Below are 22,235 nucleotides of genomic sequence, written 5' to 3'. Positions count from 1 at the left end.
TGTTTGAAAGTCTCAGGTCGTCACCGTAAAAATTTTCCCCACATCTACACGGTGTTTTTTGGACGGCGCCCTGTATTTTAACGCTATAATTGTGTAGCAATTTGCTCTGAAGATTAGATAAGATAAGCAAAGATTAAATAAGATAAGAACAGATAATCCCACAAGTTTTTACAGCAGTTAAAAATTCCGTTCAACGCAACATATAACAGACCTGCTTAAATTAGTAGACTAGTATATAGCTTACTGAAATAAAACGGGTACTAAATACTGAAATATGATATGACAAAATAAATGTAATACAATTGTTAAAAAAAAAGATAATTAAAAAATAGAAATCAAAATTAATAGAACAAAGCTACCCAAGTAAATGTATAAAAAATATGCACAGTCCAAAGACATGCAGTTAGTGGTGGATAGGTTAATTGGAAACTATAAATTGCCCATAGTTGTACCCTGCTTCTCGCCCTGAGACAGCTGGCTCCAGCCCCCCTGCATGGATGCATATATACAAATACTCCTCTGTCACACACAATTCTCTGCACGTACTCCTTCACTACATTCATGAATCTTCTATGTGGTCTTTCTCTTCTCTTGAATGGTAGGTCCATCTTCAACATCCGTCCACTGCACATGTGCAAACCACCTCAACCTTGCCTCTCCAAAAAGTTGAACCTGAGCTGTCCCTCTGACAAACTCATTTAAAATCGTGTCAATACTAGTGATGTGCGATACCACTGATTTCCTTTCCGATCCGATACCAAGTAAAATTCAGGGTGGTATCGGCGATACTGATCCGATACCCATACTCTGTACAAAAACGTAATCTTTCATTGCATTTCATAATACAATATATAATTGTATTATGTAATTGTAATAAGAACATAACCATATTGCTTCATAATGATTAGAGGACATCAGACAACTTGTTTTTATTGCTTAATAATGCAGAATAATCATATAGAAATAAAAAAAAACTGACGTTGTGCGCTATTTGAGCATGTTGCCTGCCTGCAGCACTAAAGGACTCTGCGAGAGACGTCTGTCTCGCCCTAGCAGCACCTGTCCCTGTCGTCCTCTTCAGTTCGCCTCAACATAAGCTTATCATATTCTGTGATGTGATTTACTCCGAGGTGTTTGACGACGTCAGTGGTGTTGCCACAACAACTTGTCCACACAGGAGTCTGTTTGCGCTCAGCCATTGTTGTGAGTGTGCACGCCAGGGGCGGCCACACATTTATACAGCCGTATTCCGCATATGACTATGAAAGGCAGATGTAGATTTCCTAGAGCTATGCTTGTGGCACATATAAATATGAAATTCGGTGTTACAACTTGTTTCTGGTTTTCAAGACGTTTATAAACACGTCGCCAAACTGCACGGACGAGCCAGTCCTGTTGTAGAAACATAATTGCATGTTCTACTGTTGCATCCCGCCAGATTTTTGGTCCGGAAAGAGGTCACCGGAAAACGTAAAAGGACGAACGTGATTGGTTTAGAAGCCTATTAGTCTCGTGTGATTGGCTGAGCGACTGACACACTTTGGTGTAACTGACTTCGGGCTCTTTGGCGCGCTCAGTTTGAGATTCTGCTGCGATGCTTGATTGTTCTCACAGGGTTTATAAGCTTGTTGTTAGCTACTTTGCGCCACAGTTTCTTTAGCTCGTTTCCAGCATCCAGCTGAGAAGATACCAACAGCACCTGCTTTCTGAGGAGACCCGCCGCTTCATTTGTCATCATGCATGTTATCAAACGAGGTACTGTAGCTAACTTTAATACTTCCATTATCAAAGAGGCTGATGCAAACCCGGTCACCGGCTTTGGTACAGTCGTGGGAGGGGGAAGCCTTGAAATGTATTTACGTTGCAGTAAATATTAATAGCACAACGAAACATTGCATATTTTGTGTGCATGTGTGTTAAATACACGTTAAAGGTGCTTTTGTTTCTTTGTGTGGTGTTTCCGTCGAAACGCCAAACAAAGACTCCCGAGTTATGAAAGGGCAGAAGAAGCGGACAGAACCGGTTGCTAATTTTCCCCCGGCTTCTTATGTTGTTTTGGTCTTCTTTATTTACATATGTAACATTTGTATTCAAAATAGAAGCAGGACAGCTGAAATTTTAAATTTGTTTTACACCATGTCCACAGGCTTCCCTCTGTGACAGATGTGTGTGTGGGGAGGGCGCTTTTGGCGTGTTTTTATCATCTGTTTTTTTTGGCGCGCAGCAGCAGCGAGGTGTTGCCTTTTGTTGACACTAAATGGTTGGGCAGCTGATCACTGGGAGCCTCATCTGAGCTAATGAGTAAACTGGGGGAATAAATTGAGCAGGAGAGTCAATTAGACGGTGATATGCGGTGTGTTTAAGACTAAGTTATATTAACTAGCTAGGATACTTTACTTCAGATAAACGACCAAAGGAGTTTGAAGACTACTGAATTAAATTTGTGTTATTTTTGTTTGTTTGGTTTTCAGATGGACGCCCTGAGGCAGTTTCCTTTGATAAAATCACTTCTCGGGTCCAGAAGCTTTGTTATGGACTCAATTGTGACTTTGTGGATCCTGTAAGTTGCTAACACCCCCCCCCCCCCCCCCCCCCCCCCAAAAAAAAAAAAAAGACAGAGAGAGAGAGACAAAGAAAGGTCAGGTGATGAATTAATATAAAAGCTGATATCTTGTGTTTCCGCAGGCCCAGATTACCATGAAGGTGATCCAGGGTTTGTACAGTGGAGTCACCACAGTGGAGCTCGACACTCTGGCAGCAGAGACTGCTGCCACTCTCACAACCAAACACCCAGACTATGCAGTCCTGGCTGCACGCATCGCTGTATCTAACCTGCACAAAGAGACCAAGAAAGTATTCAGTGGTGAGTTTCATTAGTCCTTTATTTATCCAGGTAAAAAATCTCATTGAGATTAGAAATTGGTGGCACGGTGGGGCAGCACTGTTGCCGCACAGCAAGAAGGTCCTGAGTTCAATTCCAACATCAGGCCGGGGTCTTTCTGTGTGGAGTTTGCATGTTCTCCCCGTGTTTGCGTGGGTTCCCATACTCTGACACTTTGATCTTAAGTAGACTGGACCAGTGAAACTACATGATAAATCTAAAAAATGACACGCACAAAAAAGTTCTGGTAGTTCAAAGGACAAAGTCCTATAGTGGAAAGTTTTATGTCATTTAATTATCTTTTTAAAAAATTACTTTGGTGTAGTATGAATAGCAGTAGAGTCTTTATCATTAAGAAACACTGCAAAACTTCTGAAATTATAATTAAAAGTCAAAATCTATGCATTACCATCCAGTGGGCCAGATTAAAATCTTCTCTGGGCCGATTCTGGCCCCTAGGCCTTATGTTTGACACCCCTGCTCTGCACCAACTTCCTGAATTTCTGTGCATTTCATGAAATGTATCTATAGGTATGACTTTACATTGAAATCATAGCACCTGTAGTCTACTATAACACCCCCTGGTGCACATCTTTTGTAGTAACTAATAATGCTGCACACAGGAAGTTGCTTAGCTTTTTAGGAAGACTTAAATAATCAGCACTAATATTGAACTGACATTCCTCTTTGCTTGTGTAGACGTTATGGAAGACCTCTACAACTATATCAACCCTTTAAATAAACGTCACTCTCCTATGATCTCCAAGGAGACGCTGGACATTGTTCTTGAAAACAAGGCTGTAAGTGGGGTTTGATTTTATCCTTTGTTCGTCTCCTCACAGTTAAGGTTTGGTGAAGCTTTTTAACACATTTTCCTCAATTTTTTGCAGCGCCTCAACTCGTCAATCATTTACGACAGAGATTTCTCTTACAACTTCTTCGGGTTTAAGGTAATTTCTCATTTTACCCTACATTTAACATCCTGTCCATTAGACACACATATTACCAGAATACGATACTTTTGCAATGTTTAACATGTTGCATTATGCAGAATATTTTACCAACACTGTGGTTTATCCCGGTTTTTCAGCTGCAAAATATGTCGTCAAAGTTTGTCAGTATCTGTCCATCCACCCCCCCCCCCCCCCCCCCAAAAAAAAGAAAAAAAAAGATATATATATATATTTATATATTTATTTATTTATTTATTTATTAGGGGGAGGGGGAGGGGGGTGTTGCTAAACCAATGGTGTCACTAAAACCTGCCGTACATGTTGCCATAAGACGGCATCAGTCTGGTACTAAATGGGCTGAAGCTGACAATAATAAGCAATCTGTTACTGATAATACAGGAATTAACTTATAGATTGTCAAAAATCACATATCTGTTGCTGTTTACATAGAGAAAAAATCACATTATTGCATTTACGCTCAAAAACCTGTTCCAAAAATTTTGTGCCAGAATACAACCACCTGGCAGCCAGTTGACTCGAGTCCCCTTGAATTGTGTTCACTGACAAAGATTCATTCAGACTGATTGCAACATGTTGGCAATCTATCTGTATTTACAAATCAGACAGGGATTATTTGCAAGCCTTCCACAATCTCTGAGAGTGATTGAAGGAAAGTTGCCTCTTATCAAGCAGTCATTGGTGTTCAACACCCTCAGAAGCTCTGGGCAACCATTTAGTCACCACAAGTTGCAAAGATGACAGAATTTGGAAAAACTATTTTCATTATCTAATAAAATATCGAAATTATTGGGATACTGTGAAGTATTGACTAGTGGTGTGTGGATCGATACTGAAATATCAATTCTTCCGATACCAGCAATTTATGTTCTAGAATCGATTCTCATATTATAATATAGGGCTGGGCCATATTATACCGTTCACGGTAATACCGGTATAATGTTAGACAATGATAGGAAAATGAAATATCGCGATAGAATATAAGTAAAACGCGCATGCGCAGTGCCTTTGTTTTCATACGCACATGGCCGATTGTTGAGTGAAACAGATGAACCAGAATTGGTTTGTAAAAATGGTACAACTTCAGTGATGTGGAACTGGTTTGGTGTTTGTCCGTCAGATACACGACAAAGCACTTTTTTTTTGCAGAACATGCAAGCGGCCGTCGTTATTGTCGTATTTGTCGGACTAAGATGCTCGTAAATCTGGGAGTAATCTGGGTCCTAAACCCCCCTCTTCAGGTCAAACGAACGCTGCACTGAGAGTTAAAAACTGTCTAAATTCTTTCATCTTTAATAAAACGATCAGCATTGCTGCTTTACCAGGTGTAACTATGAAGTTTAACTTCCAGGCATCCATGAAAACAAAAGTTATTACATTTAACGGAGTTAGAAGTTAGCAGGAAGCTAGCGGAAGTTAGCTCGCTAGTTTCGCTAGTTACCTAAGCATGATATAGCATGTTCTGACTGAGAGATTTCTGAAAAAAATCAAACGTACAGCTCTGCTATCACTTCCAACATAAATGAAGACAGGAAACTAAACAGCAGTGACGTTTGTAGGGTTACTGAAGTTGGGCTAGCTGGTATATAAGGATGTGCTACGTGATCGCTAGCGACACAGCTATGTTAGCATAACATAAACAGTGAAGCTGGAGGACGAACACTAACACTTTTCCACTTATAAAAGTTAACGTGAAGGTTCCTCATGGTTAGAGACAAATGCAATCGCATGGCAGGATGCTGTAAACGGACCAAACTTCAGTCAGGAGAACAACTGAGATAATCCATCCACAATACGAGGTTAGTCATTAATATACTGCAACAACATGGGAACAGAGCAGCTGCCAGAGAATTCAACATTAATGAATCAATGGTACAGAAGTGGAGGAAGCAAGAAGAATGAGTTTAATAAAGTTTGATTTATCTGACTGCTTTGTTTCGCTTAATGTGCCTTATAATCAATCCCGTGCACCTCATGGTCCGAAAAATGCGTACTGCACACTGCAGTTTAATGTTGCAAAGCACCTCTTTTTAACTTCAGTGGATATTATACATGGTTATGCTCAGGATGTGTCAGCCCATTTCTACTGGAAATGCCTTTTGGTTAAACTTTCAGCAAGGAATTTGCATTTGCACTGTTACATTTTTATAAAGCTTTAATGTACATAAAAACCAGCTTCTTGTTTAAGTGAAAATAAATGGAAGGTTGTCTTTTTGCGCTAGTAATGTTGTGGAGTTGTATTTTGTCTCGCATCAATTATATCGTCAGTTATATTGTTATTGCAAATTTTCAAATATATATCGTGATAAATATTTTTGGCCATATCGCCCTGCTCTATTATAATATCGATATTTTAGTACTCTGGGGTAAATTTGTAGTTTTTCCATTAAAATGAACGCAGTGGAAAGAAACTATACAATTCGGAGTCTAATTTGGAAGGAACTACTTCCTCTTACGCCTTTCATAGTCATGTGCGGAATACGGCTGTATAAATGTGTGGCCGCCCCTGGCGTGCACACTCACAACAATGGCTGAGCGCAAACAGAGTCCTGTGTGGACACGTTGTTGTGGCAACACCACTGACGTCGTCAAACACCTCGGAGTAAATCACATCACAGAATATGATAAGCTTATGTTGAGGCGAACTGAAGAGGAGGACAGGGACAGGTGCTGCTAGGGCGAGACAGACGTCTCTCGCAGAGTCCTTTAGTGCTGCAGGCAGGCAACATGCTCAAATAGCGCACAACGTCAGTTTTTTTTATTTCTATATGATTATTCTGCATTATTAAGCAATAAAAACAAGTTGTCTGATGTCCTCTAATCATTATGAAGCAATATGGTTATGTTCTTATTACAATTACATAATACAATTATATATTGTATTATGAAATGCAATGAAAGATTAAGTTTTTGTACAGAGTATGGGTATCGGATCAGTATCACCGATACCACCCTGAATTTTACTTGGTATCGGATCGGAAAGGAAATCAGTGGTATCGCACATCACTAGTATTCACCCCTTTTTTTTATTCTCTGACCCCTATTGTGCATACACTATGATTATGAATCTAATTTGTGTTTTTTTCTCTAACAGACTCTTGAGAGATCATATTTGTTGAAGATTAATGGCAAAGGTGAGAGTTAAATTCCCTACAACTTATTGATAAGCATGTTTATGGGTGCAGGCCATCAGGGACTAACTATTTAATGTCTTTCTCTGTAGTTGCCGAGCGACCCCAGCACATGCTAATGAGAGTGTCAGTCGGGATTCATAAAGGTGACATTGATGCAGCCATTGAGACCTACAACTTGCTGTCAGAGAAGTGGTTCACTCACGCTTCTCCTACACTGTTCAACGCTGGCACCAACAGGCCCCAGCTGTCCAGGTAAAGAATTTATAATTGAGGGTGCTGATACGCTCTGATACTGTGGGGATTTTTCCACCTAATATACTTTGTTTGGATTTCTGCAGTTGTTTCTTGCTAGCCATGATAGATGACAGCATTGATGGTATTTATGACACACTGAAGCAGTGCGCGCTCATCTCAAAATCAGCTGGAGGTATTGGAGTGGCAGTTAGCTGCATCAGATCTACAGGCAGCTACATCGCTGGGGTGAGTAAAATTTTGACGAGTTGCTTTCATTTATACAAATGTGTTTTGTTTTTTACTTAAAGTGGTGCGTGTTTGTTTTGTTTCTTAAAGACTAATGGCACTTCCAACGGGCTGGTTCCTATGCTTCGTGTGTACAACAACACAGCACGTTATGTTGACCAGGGTGGCAACAAGGTAAAGATGAGATTTTCCCATAAATTATGGAAGATGTGTAACAACAGTGTAAATAAAATGGTGCTAATCGCATGGCTTGGTTTTTGTGTACTTTAGAGGCCTGGGGCGTTCGCTATGTACCTCGAGCCGTGGCATTCTGATGTGTTCGAGTTTTTGGAGTTGAAGAAGAACACGGGTAAAGAAGAGCAGAGGGCGCGGGACCTGTTTTTCGCCTTGTGGATCCCAGACCTTTTTATGAAGCGAGTGGAAACCAATCAGGTGATTACTGGGGGGAACTCCATGCTGGCCAGAGTTGACTTTAGGGTTTTATTTTTTCCTAAATGGTGAACAAATCTTATCCTTCTGCTGTGATTGTAGGACTGGTCTCTGATGTGTCCCAGTGAATGTCCTGGATTGGACGAATGCTGGGGGGAGGAGTTTGAGGAGCTCTACACTCGGTAAGATCAGCACAACAAACTCTGTTCTCAACAAACAGCTTTTTTTTTTTTTTTTTTTTTTTTTCCCCCAGTGCTAACCTGTCCCAATGATGGTCTTGGTTTTCAGATATGAGAAGGAGGGCAGGGCTAAGCGTGTGGTGAAGGCTCAGCAGCTGTGGTACACCATCATTGAGTCGCAGACAGAAACTGGTACACCATACATGGTTTACAAGGATGCCTGCAACAGAAAGAGTAATCAGCAAAACCTGGGCACCATCAAATCCAGCAATCTGTGCACAGAGATCGTAGAGTACACGAGCAAAGATGAGGTGAGGGGTAAAAGATGTACTGGTCACAACAAATTTAGCTTTTTGGGACAACTATGTGTATTATTCTGTCAGAACTTGTTTTCAGTTTGGTTTGTTCTCCTAACTCAGGTTGCAGTGTGTAACCTGGCTTCCATCGCCGTCAACATGTACGTTACACCAGAAAAGACCTATGACTTCAAGAAACTTGCATCTGTTACCAAAGTCATTGTCAAGAACCTGAACAAGATTATCGATATAAACTACTACCCAGTGCCTGAGGTATGACTTCCTTTCTGGTGTTGCAGCCATGCAGCTGGGTTTCATAAGCTCTATGTAAACATAACTTCTCTGTCCCTCTTTTCAGGCTGAAAGGTCTAACAAGCGTCACAGGCCAATTGGAATTGGTGTGCAGGGTCTGGCTGATGCTTTTATCCTCATGCGCTATCCGTTTGAAAGCCCAGAGGCCCAGTTGCTCAACATTCAGATCTTTGAGACCATGTACTACGCTGCCCTGGAGGCCAGTTGTGAGTTGGCAGCAGAGCTTGGCCCTTATGAAACCTACCCCGGCTCTCCTGTCAGCAAAGGAGTGAGTAGATATCAGAGTGTCTCAAAACCATCCTGGGATACATTTTAGCAGTTTGAGATCAAAACCTAACAAACACGTTTGTTTTTTCAGATCCTTCAGTATGAAATGTGGAATAAGACTCCAACAGATTTATGTGACTGGAAAGCACTAAAGGAGAAGATTGCCAAGTAAGTTTTCCTGAATGCCTGGTTTTCAATTTACTGCTCACGTTAACCATAAATGGTGGCCATAGTTCTTACTCCTGTCCATCCTCAGGCATGGTGTGAGGAATAGCCTGCTTTTGTCCCCAATGCCCACAGCATCCACTGCCCAGATCCTGGGTAATAATGAGTCCATCGAGGCATACACCAGCAACATCTACACCCGCAGGGTGCTTTCAGGAGAGTTTCAGGTGAGTGCTGAATGCATCTGCCGACTGTGTGTTAAGACATGTGCACAGCAAAGGCAAGGCTACTATGTGTGTTTTCAACCTGTCCTATAGATTGTGAATCCTCACCTGCTGAAAGACCTCACAGAAAGAGGACTGTGGAACGAGGATATGAAGAATCAGCTCATAGCTCATAATGGATCCATCCAGGTAAAAGGCTTATTCAGTTGTTCCATTTCACTGCTCCAATTGTTCCTATAATTAAGCCCAACTTCACTTGTGGAGAACAAATAAAATGTGAATTTGTCCCTCTTCTTTTCAGAACATTGATGAGATCCCAGATGATCTGAAGCAGCTGTATAAAACTGTGTGGGAAATCTCCCAGAAGACGGTCCTCAAGATGGCAGCAGATCGTGGTGCATACATTGACCAAAGCCAGTCGCTTAACATTCACATTGCTGAGCCAAACTATGGAAAACTTAGTAGCATGCACTTCTATGGCTGGAAGTTGGTAAGTTAAGACCAACTGATTCATGGTTGAGGTGGAAATGGAGAAATATCCAAACAGTGTTTGAAACCTTCCCTTTTTTTCCTCCCTCCACAGGGCCTGAAAACTGGCATGTACTACCTGCGGACAAAGCCTGCTGCCAACCCTATTCAATTCACCCTGAACAAAGAGAAACTGAAGGAGGGCCAATCGGCTAAGAGCGTGAAGGAGGAGACCAAAGAGCGCAATACCGCAGCCATGGTCTGTTCCTTAGCAAACAAAGACGAATGCCTGATGTGTGGCTCTTAAATGAAGTTTGCTACGCTCAGACAATCGCATTACTAAATCACCTCAGCTTAATGCTGATGTCTTCAGATTACAAATATTTACAGTTTTCATAATTTAATTTTTTTTGGATTTTAAAACATTTTTTCTGTTTTCTTGGGGGTTTTTTTTTACATCATGAAGCATTGCATGCGTGTTTTGTATAGAATTAATAGGTTATAATGAATTAATATTTCTTTTAGCTTCAGGTGGGTCATACTAATGAATTCAGGTTGACCTGCATTTTAATTTTTTTTTGTTATTCTCTTTTTATTAAACAACCTATATAAACACAAATAATCCAAAATAAACATATAATCAAGAACAGACGTAAATAATAAAATAAATAAATAAATAAAAATAAGAAAAACAGACGGGTGTACCCTCTAGTGTGTATGTACTCGCACACACATATTCACTCACACACCCATATTCTTAAGCATACATACACATACCTACTTACATATGTGTTCACTTGTAGTCTCATACATACTAACATATACATATAAACACATAACGATTCAGAAATGTGGCATATATAGTTACAGAGATTCAAACAAGATCGGGTCTCCTTAACCGGATGTAGTGTTTCCATTTACCCCAAATTTCACTAAATATATCAAACTGGAGTCTTTTAATGAAGGTAATTCTTTCCATTTTAAACATCCCATGTACAGTCTCATGCCAATCACCCAGTGATGGAATTTTCACACTAAGCCATTTCTTGGTAATAATTTTACGGGCAGCCAAACTCAGGATACCATACAACTGCTTAGACATTTTATCTACATTTACTGAGTATAAATATCCAAACAAAAGTTCGTCCCAATTAAAGGGAAGCTGCATACCAAAAATAATCTGCAACTCAGAGTGGATCAATACCCAAAAAATGTTGATCCTTGGGCAAGACCAGAACAGATGAAAATGTTTTACTCCTTGGGCCCCACAATTTCTCCAGCAATTAGAGTGATTAAAATAATGTTTACTTTGTGCAGGGGTAATAAAAAACCTACAGATACTCTTCCAACCGTAACATCTCCATGTATTAGAACTAGAAATTCTCCACTGAAAAGCGCACTGCTCATACCAAATGTTATCTGATATTGCTATATTTGTTTCATTTTCCCATTTTTTTTTTGATGTAGGTAGTATTCCACTTCTTAACCTCTTGTATACCCTTGTACAATCTTGAAATCACCTTAAGGCCTGTGTCAGCCTGATAAGCCTTGACAAATATACTCAGAACAGGTAAAGAAAAAAGATCTGTTCTCTTAGGTATAAAATTATATAGATGATGCCTAATTTGTAAGAACCTAAAAAAGTCCGTTTTACTTAACTGGTATTGATCTTTTATTGATTGGAAGTCCCTAAGAATTCCCTTATCGTAAAACATACAATATGCCGTTAAACCTTGTCCAGACCATTTTTTATATCTTACGTCTAATTCATTAGGTAAAAAATCACTGTCAAAAGCGCACCATCTTAAAATCCTAACCTCTTCAATCCAATCATTCTTATTAAGAAATTGTAACCAGAGTTTTAAAGGTAGGTTAATCCATTGGTTTCCTTGATGAATTTGTTTTTTAATAAGTGTCACATCCCCTAGAATTGCCTGAATTGGAGAATCTTTTAAGGTCACTGTTTCTAGTTCTTTCCATCTCGCTTGATAATCTACATTACACCAACACACTAATGTCCTCAATTGAGCAGAAATATAATAGTCTTTCAAACATGGGAACCCCAACCCTCCTTTGTCTTTAGCCAACTGAATAGTTTGGTACTTAATCCGTGGTTTTTTCCCCTGCCATATAAACCTAGAGATTATTTTGTCCCATTCCCGAAATTGTTTGTCAGTTATTTCTACAGGGAGTGTTTGGAATAGGTAGAGCATCCTGGGCAAGATATTCATTTTAACTGTATCTATACGTGATTCAAAATTTAAAAATGGTAATAAATTCCATCTTTTAATATCCTCATTTATTTTATAACTTAAAGGATTAAAGTTTGCATTGTATATCTTAGACAGATCTTTAGTAATATTTACTCCAAGATACTTCATCTGCTCCGTTTCCCATTTCAAATTGGCTTTAGCCTTAATTTCATAATTGGGCTCATAGTTAAAAGTTAATATCTGAGTCTTCGATATATTTAGTTTATAACCTGATATTGAACTAAAGATCTCCAGAAGTGACAATAGCTTGGGGAAAGTAGTGTTTGGATTTGTCAAATAAATCAAAATATCGTCAGCAAACAAGGAAATCTTATGCTCTCGACCCCTAATCTTGACTCCAGTAATAGTATTGCTTTGTATTACACTTTGACTCAGGGCCTCTATGAAGAGAGCAAAGAGTGAGGGGCTTAGAGGACAACCCGGACCTGCATTTTAAATGAATGGAAAATAAAATATTATCCATGCTCTGAGATTCAGCATAATTATTTTTAAAGATACTGCATACAAGTTTTGGATTTTGCTACAGGACATCAAAACCTGTTGGACAGCAGCGCTGGGCTTAAGTTGGGCTGATGAGAACAAAAACAAAGTTTAAGGAGACATTGTGATAGAAAAGGTTATAAGCCAAGGTGATTTTCCAGTGCAAGAGTTTGGATATGTGCCATGGGACCGATGCTGCTGCAGGTGATGAAGTAATGAGCCAGTGTGTTCCTGCCTGAGACCTCCTGGGAGTATTATGTATAAAGCAAGCTGAGACCTGTATTGTCACAATGTAGCAACGGGTATAGGTTAGCTGCCTGATGGAAATAAAAGGAGGCGACACTTTAAGACAGGAGAGTTTTATTTCAATGAATGTAAATTGAAAACTTTAACAGCAGTCTGTCTGATAAATAACTAACAACCTAAATGAAATGGAATAGTCTTGGGAGATGAAAACAAGCTCAGAAGCTTCTGGGTTTTGAGAAACACATTTCCAAGTTTGTGCACAGGTATCCAGAGAGCTACAGCTGCTACACACATCTGCACTCAAACATCCTTAAAGCTCATTTATTAAAACTTTCAACTATACTTTGTTTGAGCTGCACAAAAACTGCAAGACATTTAAAGAGGGGTTTTCTAAAGGTATGAAGAAGGTCTAAAGCATTGCTGGCAAGCCTCTGCAGTTTTCATCCTTGGGCTTAGAAATAGACTACATGACAAAATGTTTGGCAATCTAAAGATGAATGGATAAAAGTCAATGTTTTTAGGTAGTGGAAAATATCTTGCATGCAAACTGACAGTTTCTCTGCTGATCCTTTGTTTACTTTTTAAGACATGGGGAAAAAGTGGACATCTCAAAACTCTGATCAACTGCACTTTTGTCAGATATTGCATAAAGTGACCAAAGAGGCAGCAAGGTCACCTCAAAGGTTAAGGTCTCACTGGTGTGCCATCGATCGATTCTTCCCCTTCTTGGGAACCAAAGCCCGTGTCCTGGGAGCTGCTGCTTCCTGTAGGTGAAGGAATCATTTTCTTCATTTCAGGTTTTTCATTGCTCTTCTCATTGTGAGGCGTCTCTGCTACATTATGCTCAGGCTTTCTTCCCTTCATCCAGCTCGGTTGTGCTGCTTTTTTTTCTTGCAGCTCAATGTGATTGAACTTGCAGATTATTTTTTGGGTTTCTATCTTTTCGTCACTCACTTCGATGCTCTCGGCATGTGCAGAGGTCATGTGTTCATCCGGCACTCTTCCCTCCTTGTTCATCCCTCCTTCATTTAGGGTTTCTGCCTCTTCATCCGTGGCCTCGTCACTCAACGTTTCTTCTGTGTTAGTAAAACCGTTTCCTCCTTTCTTATCCTCTTTCACTTTATTTACACTAATTTCACCTTTGGCTGCTTTCTCCTTCTCATCTGAGTTAATTTCCTTCTTTTCCTCTTGTTCAGCCTGAGCTCGGCCTTCCTCCATTTTCACCACAACAGAGTCAGGAAACTGTCCCTCGTCTCTACATTCATCCACCTCATTCTGTTGAATGTCTGATTCCATCTGTGCTTCAAACTTTTCTTTATCCAGCTTTTCCTCAATGCTGTGCACAGTCACCTTAAGATCTGTGCATTTGTCATCTTGTCTGGTGGTAAAACCTCTGAAATTGTTCTTGGCACCAATGATGTATTTCCCCAGTACAGAGGAGCCATTCTTGGTCGGTGCATCGCTTGTATCGTTTCCATCGTCCATTGCGTACTGCTGGGCGACTTTCAGATCGTTGTGCATCCTGGCGACCGCTTTGCTCAGCTCAGTCATTCGATTTCCAATATCTGAGGGAAGAAAACACTTTAGTCACACCAAAAGCTTTTTAATGATTAATAATTTACTTAAAACTGAAATCAGTGCTTAAAAAAGAAGAAGAAAACCTGCTAAAATCATAGAGCTGATTTATAGAATATCAGGAAGTCAAATTACACACTATATGGACTGAAACATTAGATCAACAAAAGGTGCCTGACCATAAAATGAAGCTTTTGTGCTGATGTTAATGTAAGAGAAGGTTTGGAGCTCTGGTGTTACTGAGTCAGCAGATCATTGGCACAATGACTTCTTTAGAATGATCCATTATTTCCTCTTTTGTTTGTAAAGGCAGACTGCATGCCAAGATGCTTGATTCTATACACCTGTGATAATGGAACTGAAAACACCTGAACTTAAGATTAAGCGGTGTGGCCCAATACTTTTTCCATATAGGGTATATCCGCTCTACAAAAACGAATCAAGTGCTTACTGAAAGAGTCTTTACCTTTCCTCTTGGTCTCCTCAAACTCCCTGCGAGCTGACTCAATGTAGCGCTGCACCAGTGCCGTGATCACCTGCTGACGGTACGATAACTGGCCATCTTCAGATCCCTTATCACTGGACTTTTTACAGAATACAGATAGCATAAAACATGTTAAATGCCATATAGAGTATAATTAACATATATTAAGTAAAATGTAAAAGATAATATATTCTTTTACTAAAATCCAATTCATACACACTTACTATAGAGGCTATGGGGGGATATTTTTGCTCAGAGGAACAAGTGCAGCAGCAGCAGATTCGTCTAAAGATGCCCCTTGAATGGAATTTTTAAAAATATATATTTAAAACATTTTTTAAAAATCAGAATAAAATGCTGTTTTTCTAGTTTAAAATCTGTATTTTTGCAGCTCACCTTAGGATGTAAAAAATGGCTTTGGGGGAGGGGATGATGTTGAAAGGCACAGGCATAGTGAGGCCCTCTCTGAAGTAGCTGAGGTACAGCTTTGACCTGGCAAATTTCCACTCAACGTCCGCGTCATCCTGAATTAAAATAAATGCACATCAGTCAGTGCGCATCCCAGAAGGGGAGGGGGGGGGGCGCTTTTGTAGACGTTACACAGGAGGATGGTAATTCTTTACCTCAATTTTCTGAAAGGAGTTTGTTATCATGGCAATAAGCATGTTGAGAAGTACAATGACAATGACAAGAGTGAAGATGCCATACAGGACCCTTCCTACAAATTCTGCCAACACAAACTCTGGCATGTCCACATATTCCTGGTTTACAACTCCAAACATGGTCCAGAATAGGAAGCGGAAGGTCTCATTAAACCTGTGAAAGTGAAGAAAGGCACAGGCATGATGTGAGGGTTGTTTTATTTTATTTAAAAAAAAAAACAAGACAAGTTATAATCAAGCTATAATATCAGGGGGTTGAACAATAAAGCCTTTGTGACAATTACCCAAAACTGCCAAGATGTGCAGAACAAAAGGGTGAATCTTTTTATAACTCATCTGTTTTAAGAGTTAAGTTGTGCATTTTTATGGGACATGAGTATTTTGAATGACAGGTGACTCCCCCGGTGAGCTGTCTATATGTTATATACTGAACAGTGGATGCAGAAAGTGTACACACCAATGGTAAAATGCTGGGGGGGTTTTCATGATGCAATCAATACAATTTTTCCCACCTTTAATGGTATACAGTATGTCCCCTGTACAATTCAATTGGAAAACAAATCTGTTAGGGAAAATATACACTACAAAAGTACAATAGGCTTGTTGCGTACACCGATAATCTAGGACTTTGAAGCATCTTTTGAGTCTTCTTGGGTACATAGCTGCCATCAATTGGAGACTCTGGTTAATCCCAAATAAAGTTCAGCTGTCCTAAGAGGATTTCTCTGAGATTTACTCAGTTGCCTGCTTCAGCCAAAGCCATGGGTTGCAAAGGGCAAAGCCTCAAAAGGATCTCACTGTTGAAAGGTATCAGTTGCAAGAAGTGTACAAAAAATGTTGTCACAATATTTGAAATTTCATTGAACAGAGAAGACAGCCATCAAAAGGTAGAGGGAAAAATAGGACACTAATTACACTGGAAAGAACTGGACTTTGTTGCAAAATGAACGAAAAGACGAGATGTAAACCGGTCAGAGAAGTTGCCCAGAGACCTACAGCAACACTAAAAGAGCTGAAGCTCCAGTACTGGCAAGTCCTTGTTGTATACTACATGTGACAACAATATCCAGTGTTCTCCTTATGTCTGGACTATGGTGTAGGGTTGCAAAATGGAAGCCTTTTCTGATAAAGTTTGGTATGTTTGGTACAAAAATAATTCCTATGCATCACCAATAGAACATCATACCCACAGTGAAGCACGGTGGTGGTATCATTTTTAGGTTGCTTTTCTTTAGCTGAAACCGGGGCTTTAGTCAAGGTGGAGGTAATTACAGCTTTGTACACCTGTCGCTTTTGACCCAAATCCTTTTGGAGTCTACCAGACAGCTGAAGAGGAATTTTACCTTTTTAGCATGACAATGACTCTAAGCATGCAAATCAAAAAGATAATGGCTTCACTAGTAGAAATTACCCTGAAGATGGTTGTGCACAAGAAAGGCCCTCAGAAGCTGACAAAAGTGGACAACCAAGTCAAGATGTAGCATGCTGGTAGACTCCCTTCCCTAACAGATGATTCAATTGAACTGTACTGGTTATAGGTCACACGAAAAGTGGGAAACACTTTTAAATGATTTATTTGGATCTTTTTTTTTCAATGACAAAAACTGGTATTTCAACAGAGGTGTGTACACTTTACATTCAGTGTATGTGGCTTGATAAGTATGAGTTCCTTTGAGATTGACAGGAAGTCTGTGTTCAGGTTTTAGTTGGAGAAATTATTGTATTTCATTTATGCGCAACTTAGCACTTTTTCAGAAGATATCACCTGATAACTTAAGCTTCAAAAATAGAGTAAAAAAAACCATTATCCCATATTATTAACAAGCTTTGAGAGCTTAGATATTAACTGTAAGGGCTAGTCTACATTTCTGTAGATCATTTAAATTAGAAATACTTTTTACTGCCTTCAGAAAAGATGATGTAAAAGTCTCTCAAACTCTCTCTAGTCTTACCTGCCAAGATTTGGAGAAATGACATAAGGAACATAGATATTGTTGATGCCACAAAGGAAGGCGGTGCCAATGATCATCAGTATGAACATAAATCTAAAAACAAACAAACAGAAAAGAAACATTGACATAATTCTGGTTCTGTATATTCAGATGTAAAAATATAAGGAATCAGATATAAGTGACCTCATCATATCATCAATCATCTTTCCAATGGAGATCTGTAGTGTTCCCAGAGATTCGTGGGCTGGCAGGATATATGCCAGCCGTGTGAAGCTTAACATGCTGGTCACTGCAAAGAGGACCTCGGCAATCAGCTGAGGATCTTCCTGGTGCCAATTGTCACGTGCTGCAAGACAATTTCACAGAGTCAAAACAAAACAAAACAAACAAACAAAAAAACAACAACAATTGAGCATTGAGATTTGTGACATTCATTTTGGATGAATGATTTTTTTTCCCCTTACAAGTCTGGGTGAAGTAGACACACTCCTCTGTGCCATCATGATCATGGCAGAGGAAGAAACCTTTGAGCAAGATAAGCACACGTAACGCAAAAGATGCCAGGTACATGCTGAGCACCATCACGTCCAAGCAGTTCCACCAGTCTAGGAAGTAACTCCGAAGCCCCTCGATCCACACTTCCTTACACTCATACCAGAAGAATCCTTTAAGAAACAGACAATCCAAACCCTGTTCACATCTAATGGCTGTTGTCTAAAAGTTAAAACTAGAGAAAGTGCACCTACCGACCACCCACACCATGTGGAAGGAGCTGTGCAGAAGGTTCTGCTGCCGGGAAGCAAATGTGTCCTGATATAGCTCCATGGTTATCGATTCCCCAAGTAATGTAATGAGAAACCACAGGTAGGATGCAGAGTGAAGAAGAAACTTGATCACAGGAATTCTTACTAGCTTTCCCAGCTGGGGAACAAACAACACAGTCAACTTAAAATTGAAATAATACCTCACATAGGGATGGGTACCGGTATCCATGGCACCGGTTCTGACATAAACGGTAGTAACCAGACCGAAAAGCAGCGCACATTTCGGTGCTTTTTTTTCCTGAGCTGTGATACACTTTAGATTCTAGCCAATCATTTTACGTTTCCGAGGATAGTAGGCGGGGCCAGGTACGTACGTTCTTTTAGAGCAGAGCTACAGATTAAAAATGTCCAAGGCAAAGCAGTCAAAAGTCTGGCTGTACTTCACAGCAAAATATGCAAACTCAGCAGCCTGCAACAAGTGCTTTAAGCCGATACTGTGATACTGTCAAAGGAGGTAACACCTCAAATCTCATGAAACACCTGGCGATGCATAGCGGGGGTTTTTTTAAAACCGAGAAATGCGTTGTATTTGATAGCTTGCTGCGAGACCTCACGCCGTGCACATCTACTGCGGGTGTGGTGCCTGTTATCGGACCCGCAGTTAGCAATGTCCCCCAAAAACACGAAGAGGAGAGTCCTGGCCCCTAGCCCTGCCAGTGTAGCAGAAATGATGACGGATGATGATGGCAGCAGCAGCCGCTCTTCTCTGCGTGAGTAGCTTAATGTTGTTCGTGTGTAATTTACGTTGAGTAAGCTAACCACGTTATTACATTAATGCATGTAAGGTGAACTAGCAAACATCATCATAGCTACATGCAGCTGTCTTCTTGTTTGATGGCAGATACTCCCTTCACCCTGGCCAAAAAGGCTAAAATGACCAAAGAAAAAGTGGAAAACAGTTAAACATGAGAGGTTTTTGGACAAAGTTTATGTTTTTTCCATTGTTTAAGCACTGCTTGCAGCCAAGAGTGATACCATATATGCCCCATAGCTGCAGAAAAGGCTAACATTGTTATCTTTTTACAAAAAAAAAACAGCTGAACATGAGAGGTTTTTGGACCAATTTTGTGTTCTCCATTCTTTAAGCACCGGCACAGTTTCAAAAGTACCGGTTTGGCACCGGTACCGGATAAAACCTAAACGATACCCATCCCTAACCTCACATGACATATTTATGTACATCCAATATCAACCTGCTACTACAGAGTGTGTGACCTTTGACTTTGGTGCAATCCAGTAGGCAAGGCAAAGAAGGGGCATGGTAAGAAAGATTCCCATAGAGACAAACAGCTTCCAGGCCGTTCTGCTACCTCTCCAGCCTGCCAGTTTCCCACACCAGATAGAGGACAGAACCTGCTGACAGATTGGGTGCGCCACAAACTGCCACAAACAGAGAGAAACAGAGAAGACAGGAATTGATTGTTTCTTATCTTACTTGTCTTTGGTTGGCATCAGTTTCTAATTCTAGCTACCTGCTTCTGGTTGTAATTGACTGCAAGCCGCAGGCGAGACAGGCTGGGGATTCCTTCCTCAAAGGCCTGTTCATCCAAGGAATCCTGAGTTTCATTTCCACAGCTGTTCAAAATAGTGGTTACCTCGCTCTGGTTGCGACACATGCCCAGCAACTCCACGGCAAACTCCTGACAGATCTGCTCCAGGCTCAGGTACTGAGGCTGTAGGAGAAATTAACCATAAGTCAAGAAGCAACAGAGACACCCGTAATGAATAGTGAGCAGGGATAACTATGAATCTCCTCAGACCTTGAACTCTGGCTCTTTCTGTGACAGCTTACGGAGTTCTCTGCTGAGACTGAAGGCGCTGAGCATGGCATCGTCAGAGGTGATGGACAGGTAGGCACGGCTGGCAATGCCACGATAAGTATTGATGCGAGACAGGGAGAACTTCAGCAGGTCATACTGCCGGCCGTTAGAACACTCCAAACAGGCGCAGGAGATCTTATGTGGCCACGGGATGACGTGGCCTTTCTGGGTGAGCATGGTAACAATCTCGTACAGGTCTTTCTGGCAGGCTAAAGTCAGAGGGGTCACACCAGGGGCAAAATGAGAGTTGTCAACAGAACGATCAAATATGGCCTGAGAGAAGGATCGTACGTCCATCTTGTTCCCTTTCTCCTGATCCAAGCGGTCCAGGAGACGCTTCACCACTATGGGTTGGTTGGTGTCCACGGCGACTAGCAGAGCCTCATGAATCTGCCGGAAGTCAAACTTGACTCCTTGCAGGAGGGCGTCCATGGCATCCTCGTTGCCCAAGCGGATGGAGAGGTTGAGGGCCTCCCTCCACTGACGATCCTCAGACTCATCCAGCTGACGGGTAATGCCGTCACCTGTCTTCAAGAGTCCACACAGCAGCGCTGTTTCCCCCTCCTGAATGGCACTGATGAGCGCTGGAGAGAACCGCATCTTCTTGCTCATAATCTCTCGCCATTGCTCTGGCTGCAGGACAGACCGGGAAAGTCAGCAGCAGTCTCAGATTCACACACTCGAAGTCTTTGATTTTAAACCATTTTATGCTGTTTGATTATGTTTAGACAACAAAATTACTCAGTTAGATTTGAGGGAAAAAAAATCATGGTTTGCTTAAAATAGACTTTGAAAGCTTTAACCACAAGGCTTACAAAGTGAACAAAGGTCTGAGGGTAAGCTTTTCTGTTCTGTCAAGATTTTTTTGGCACTGAGGCCAAATACCAGATTCAACTGATCCTTTGATAAAAATAGCAAGATATACTAGGAATAAAAGAACATGCAAATAGGGAAAGATTTGACTTGGAAATGCATGACATATATGAACACAAACATTAGTAAAACAAAGAATTCCAATTTATTTTTTTAAAGCTGTTCCAGTTTATATGAAGCACAGTAGGGTTAGACTTGCTTTTTTGTTTTTGTTTTATTAACCCGCAACTACTTTTTTCATATCAAATAACAAATAAAAGCCACGAGCCAATAAAAATCTCCTTACCGTTAGTTTTTCCATTCCCAATCACAAAACAACACGATTTCGAGAGGCGGCTCTAAATCGAAAACAGAAGCAGATTCACTGAAACTTCAGGGATGAAGATATTGGCAGATTGCACAATAATTCCAAAAGAGGAGAACTGAGAACTCCGTAGTCCTCTGATCATGTGCTATCGGCTGACTACTGAAAAATCAACGTACACAAACTCAATAACAAATTTCAAAGGCCCTCGGGGCTAGGCCAATTAAAATGTTACCGGTTCAAAGTACTTTATGCTTGGCTGGGCCCAAACCAAACTGTGACTGCATTCAAACAGAAATTAATTCCGGTCTCTCAATTGGAAACAGCACCATGGCACAATTAAGGCAGCTGTTGCTGAACACACAGCAGCTGTCGCCATTTCTCCCAGAGGAGCTGTGAGGAGCAGTGGGAAAAACAAGGAGCTGCAAGTTAAACATTTACAAATTTTCACGGGTCTGATTTAAATCTTTTCCTGGAAGTCAGATTTTGTCCATTCATTAAAAATGCATGTTATAATTATTGTCGTGAAACACATAAAGTTTCCCTTGATTTTACACCGATCATGTTTATAGGGATTTTTCAAAATCACTGCAATTTTGCCAACATTCTCTGTATATTGCTGCTAAACTCATAGCTCCAGCTACACTGTGTGCGCTCATGGCTTTGGTCCAAATTTGTTATTTCGTTTACGTTTACTTTAGAAACAGAAATACATCCCTATACTCCTTTACTACAAAAATGTCTACCAAGCAGCTGATGGTACCGCACTCGTAAAAGAAAGCATGTGCTATGTTTAAATGATGGTCAAACAAGTTTTAATGTGTAGTTATCCATGATGTAAAATGATTGTCAGAATTAATAATCCTGTTAGCAGCACAGAGAAAACACTTTTATATCATTGGCTACAAGAGGATTTCTTTATCACATAGAAAAGAC

General features: G+C 40.4%; 2 protein-coding genes across 3 annotated transcripts; one reads left to right on the top strand and one right to left on the bottom strand.

Moving 5' to 3' along the window:
* The first annotated feature begins 1,306 nt into the window (after positions 1 to 1,306).
* On the top strand, positions 1,307 to 10,475 carry LOC147320421 (ribonucleoside-diphosphate reductase large subunit-like). Its single transcript, XM_086308380.1, has 19 exons — positions 1,307 to 1,755; positions 2,472 to 2,560; positions 2,686 to 2,863; positions 3,581 to 3,681; positions 3,772 to 3,831; positions 6,947 to 6,986; positions 7,076 to 7,238; positions 7,325 to 7,466; positions 7,557 to 7,640; positions 7,737 to 7,898; positions 7,998 to 8,077; positions 8,184 to 8,385; positions 8,494 to 8,643; positions 8,729 to 8,950; positions 9,041 to 9,117; positions 9,206 to 9,341; positions 9,432 to 9,527; positions 9,640 to 9,828; positions 9,922 to 10,475. The coding sequence occupies exons 1-19, from the start codon at positions 1,737 to 1,739 to the stop codon at positions 10,111 to 10,113; spliced, it is 2,382 nt and encodes a 793-aa protein (XP_086164506.1). The 5' UTR covers positions 1,307 to 1,736; the 3' UTR covers positions 10,114 to 10,475.
* Positions 10,476 to 12,902: 2,427 nt separating this feature from the next.
* Positions 12,903 to 21,583, bottom strand: LOC147320420 (short transient receptor potential channel 2-like). Of its 2 annotated transcripts, XM_086308379.1 has the most exons (14): positions 21,535 to 21,579; positions 21,282 to 21,333; positions 20,063 to 20,755; positions 19,775 to 19,975; positions 19,518 to 19,682; positions 18,225 to 18,399; positions 17,943 to 18,143; positions 17,662 to 17,824; positions 17,479 to 17,571; positions 15,488 to 15,680; positions 15,261 to 15,388; positions 15,089 to 15,161; positions 14,847 to 14,964; positions 12,903 to 14,370 (listed from the first exon to the last, which is right to left on the bottom strand). In XM_086308379.1, exons 2-14 carry the CDS (start codon positions 21,294 to 21,296, stop codon positions 13,490 to 13,492), a joined length of 3,099 nt encoding a protein of 1,032 aa, XP_086164505.1. In that variant the 5' UTR covers positions 21,297 to 21,333; positions 21,535 to 21,579; the 3' UTR covers positions 12,903 to 13,489. The 2 variants fall into 2 exon arrangements, with proteins under 2 accessions (XP_086164505.1, XP_086164504.1); XM_086308378.1 differs by having other exon boundaries at positions 21,282 to 21,583.
* Between the last annotated feature and the right edge of the window lie 652 nt (positions 21,584 to 22,235).

The sequence above is a fragment of the Aulonocara sp. 'chitande type north' Nkhata Bay genome, linkage group LG10 (genome assembly GCF_057382095.1).
Source record: "Aulonocara sp. 'chitande type north' Nkhata Bay isolate Kocher_YH1m ecotype deep benthic linkage group LG10, A_spYH_male_GT1.1, whole genome shotgun sequence".
Taxonomy (NCBI): Eukaryota; Metazoa; Chordata; class Actinopteri; order Cichliformes; family Cichlidae; genus Aulonocara; species Aulonocara sp. 'chitande type north' Nkhata Bay.
This window is presented reverse-complemented; position numbering and strand designations above follow the sequence as displayed.

What these genes read in the sequence shown, in the direction of transcription:
- LOC147320421 (XM_086308380.1), top strand. An exon ending in GACCAAGAAAGTATTCAGTG is followed by an intron (nt 2,864 to 3,580) that starts GTGAGTTTCATT and finishes TTGCTTGTGTAG; the next exon opens with ACGTTATGGAAGACCTCTAC. An exon ending in CAGGCAGCTACATCGCTGGG is followed by an intron (nt 7,467 to 7,556) that starts GTGAGTAAAATT and finishes TGTTTCTTAAAG; the next exon opens with ACTAATGGCACTTCCAACGG.
- LOC147320420 (XM_086308378.1), bottom strand. An exon ending in TCAATTACAACCAGAAGCAG is followed by an intron (nt 19,683 to 19,774) that starts GTAGCTAGAATT and finishes TGTTTGTGGCAG; the next exon opens with TTTGTGGCGCACCCAATCTG. An exon ending in ATGATTGATGATATGATGAG is followed by an intron (nt 17,572 to 17,661) that starts GTCACTTATATC and finishes GTTTGTTTTTAG; the next exon opens with ATTTATGTTCATACTGATGA.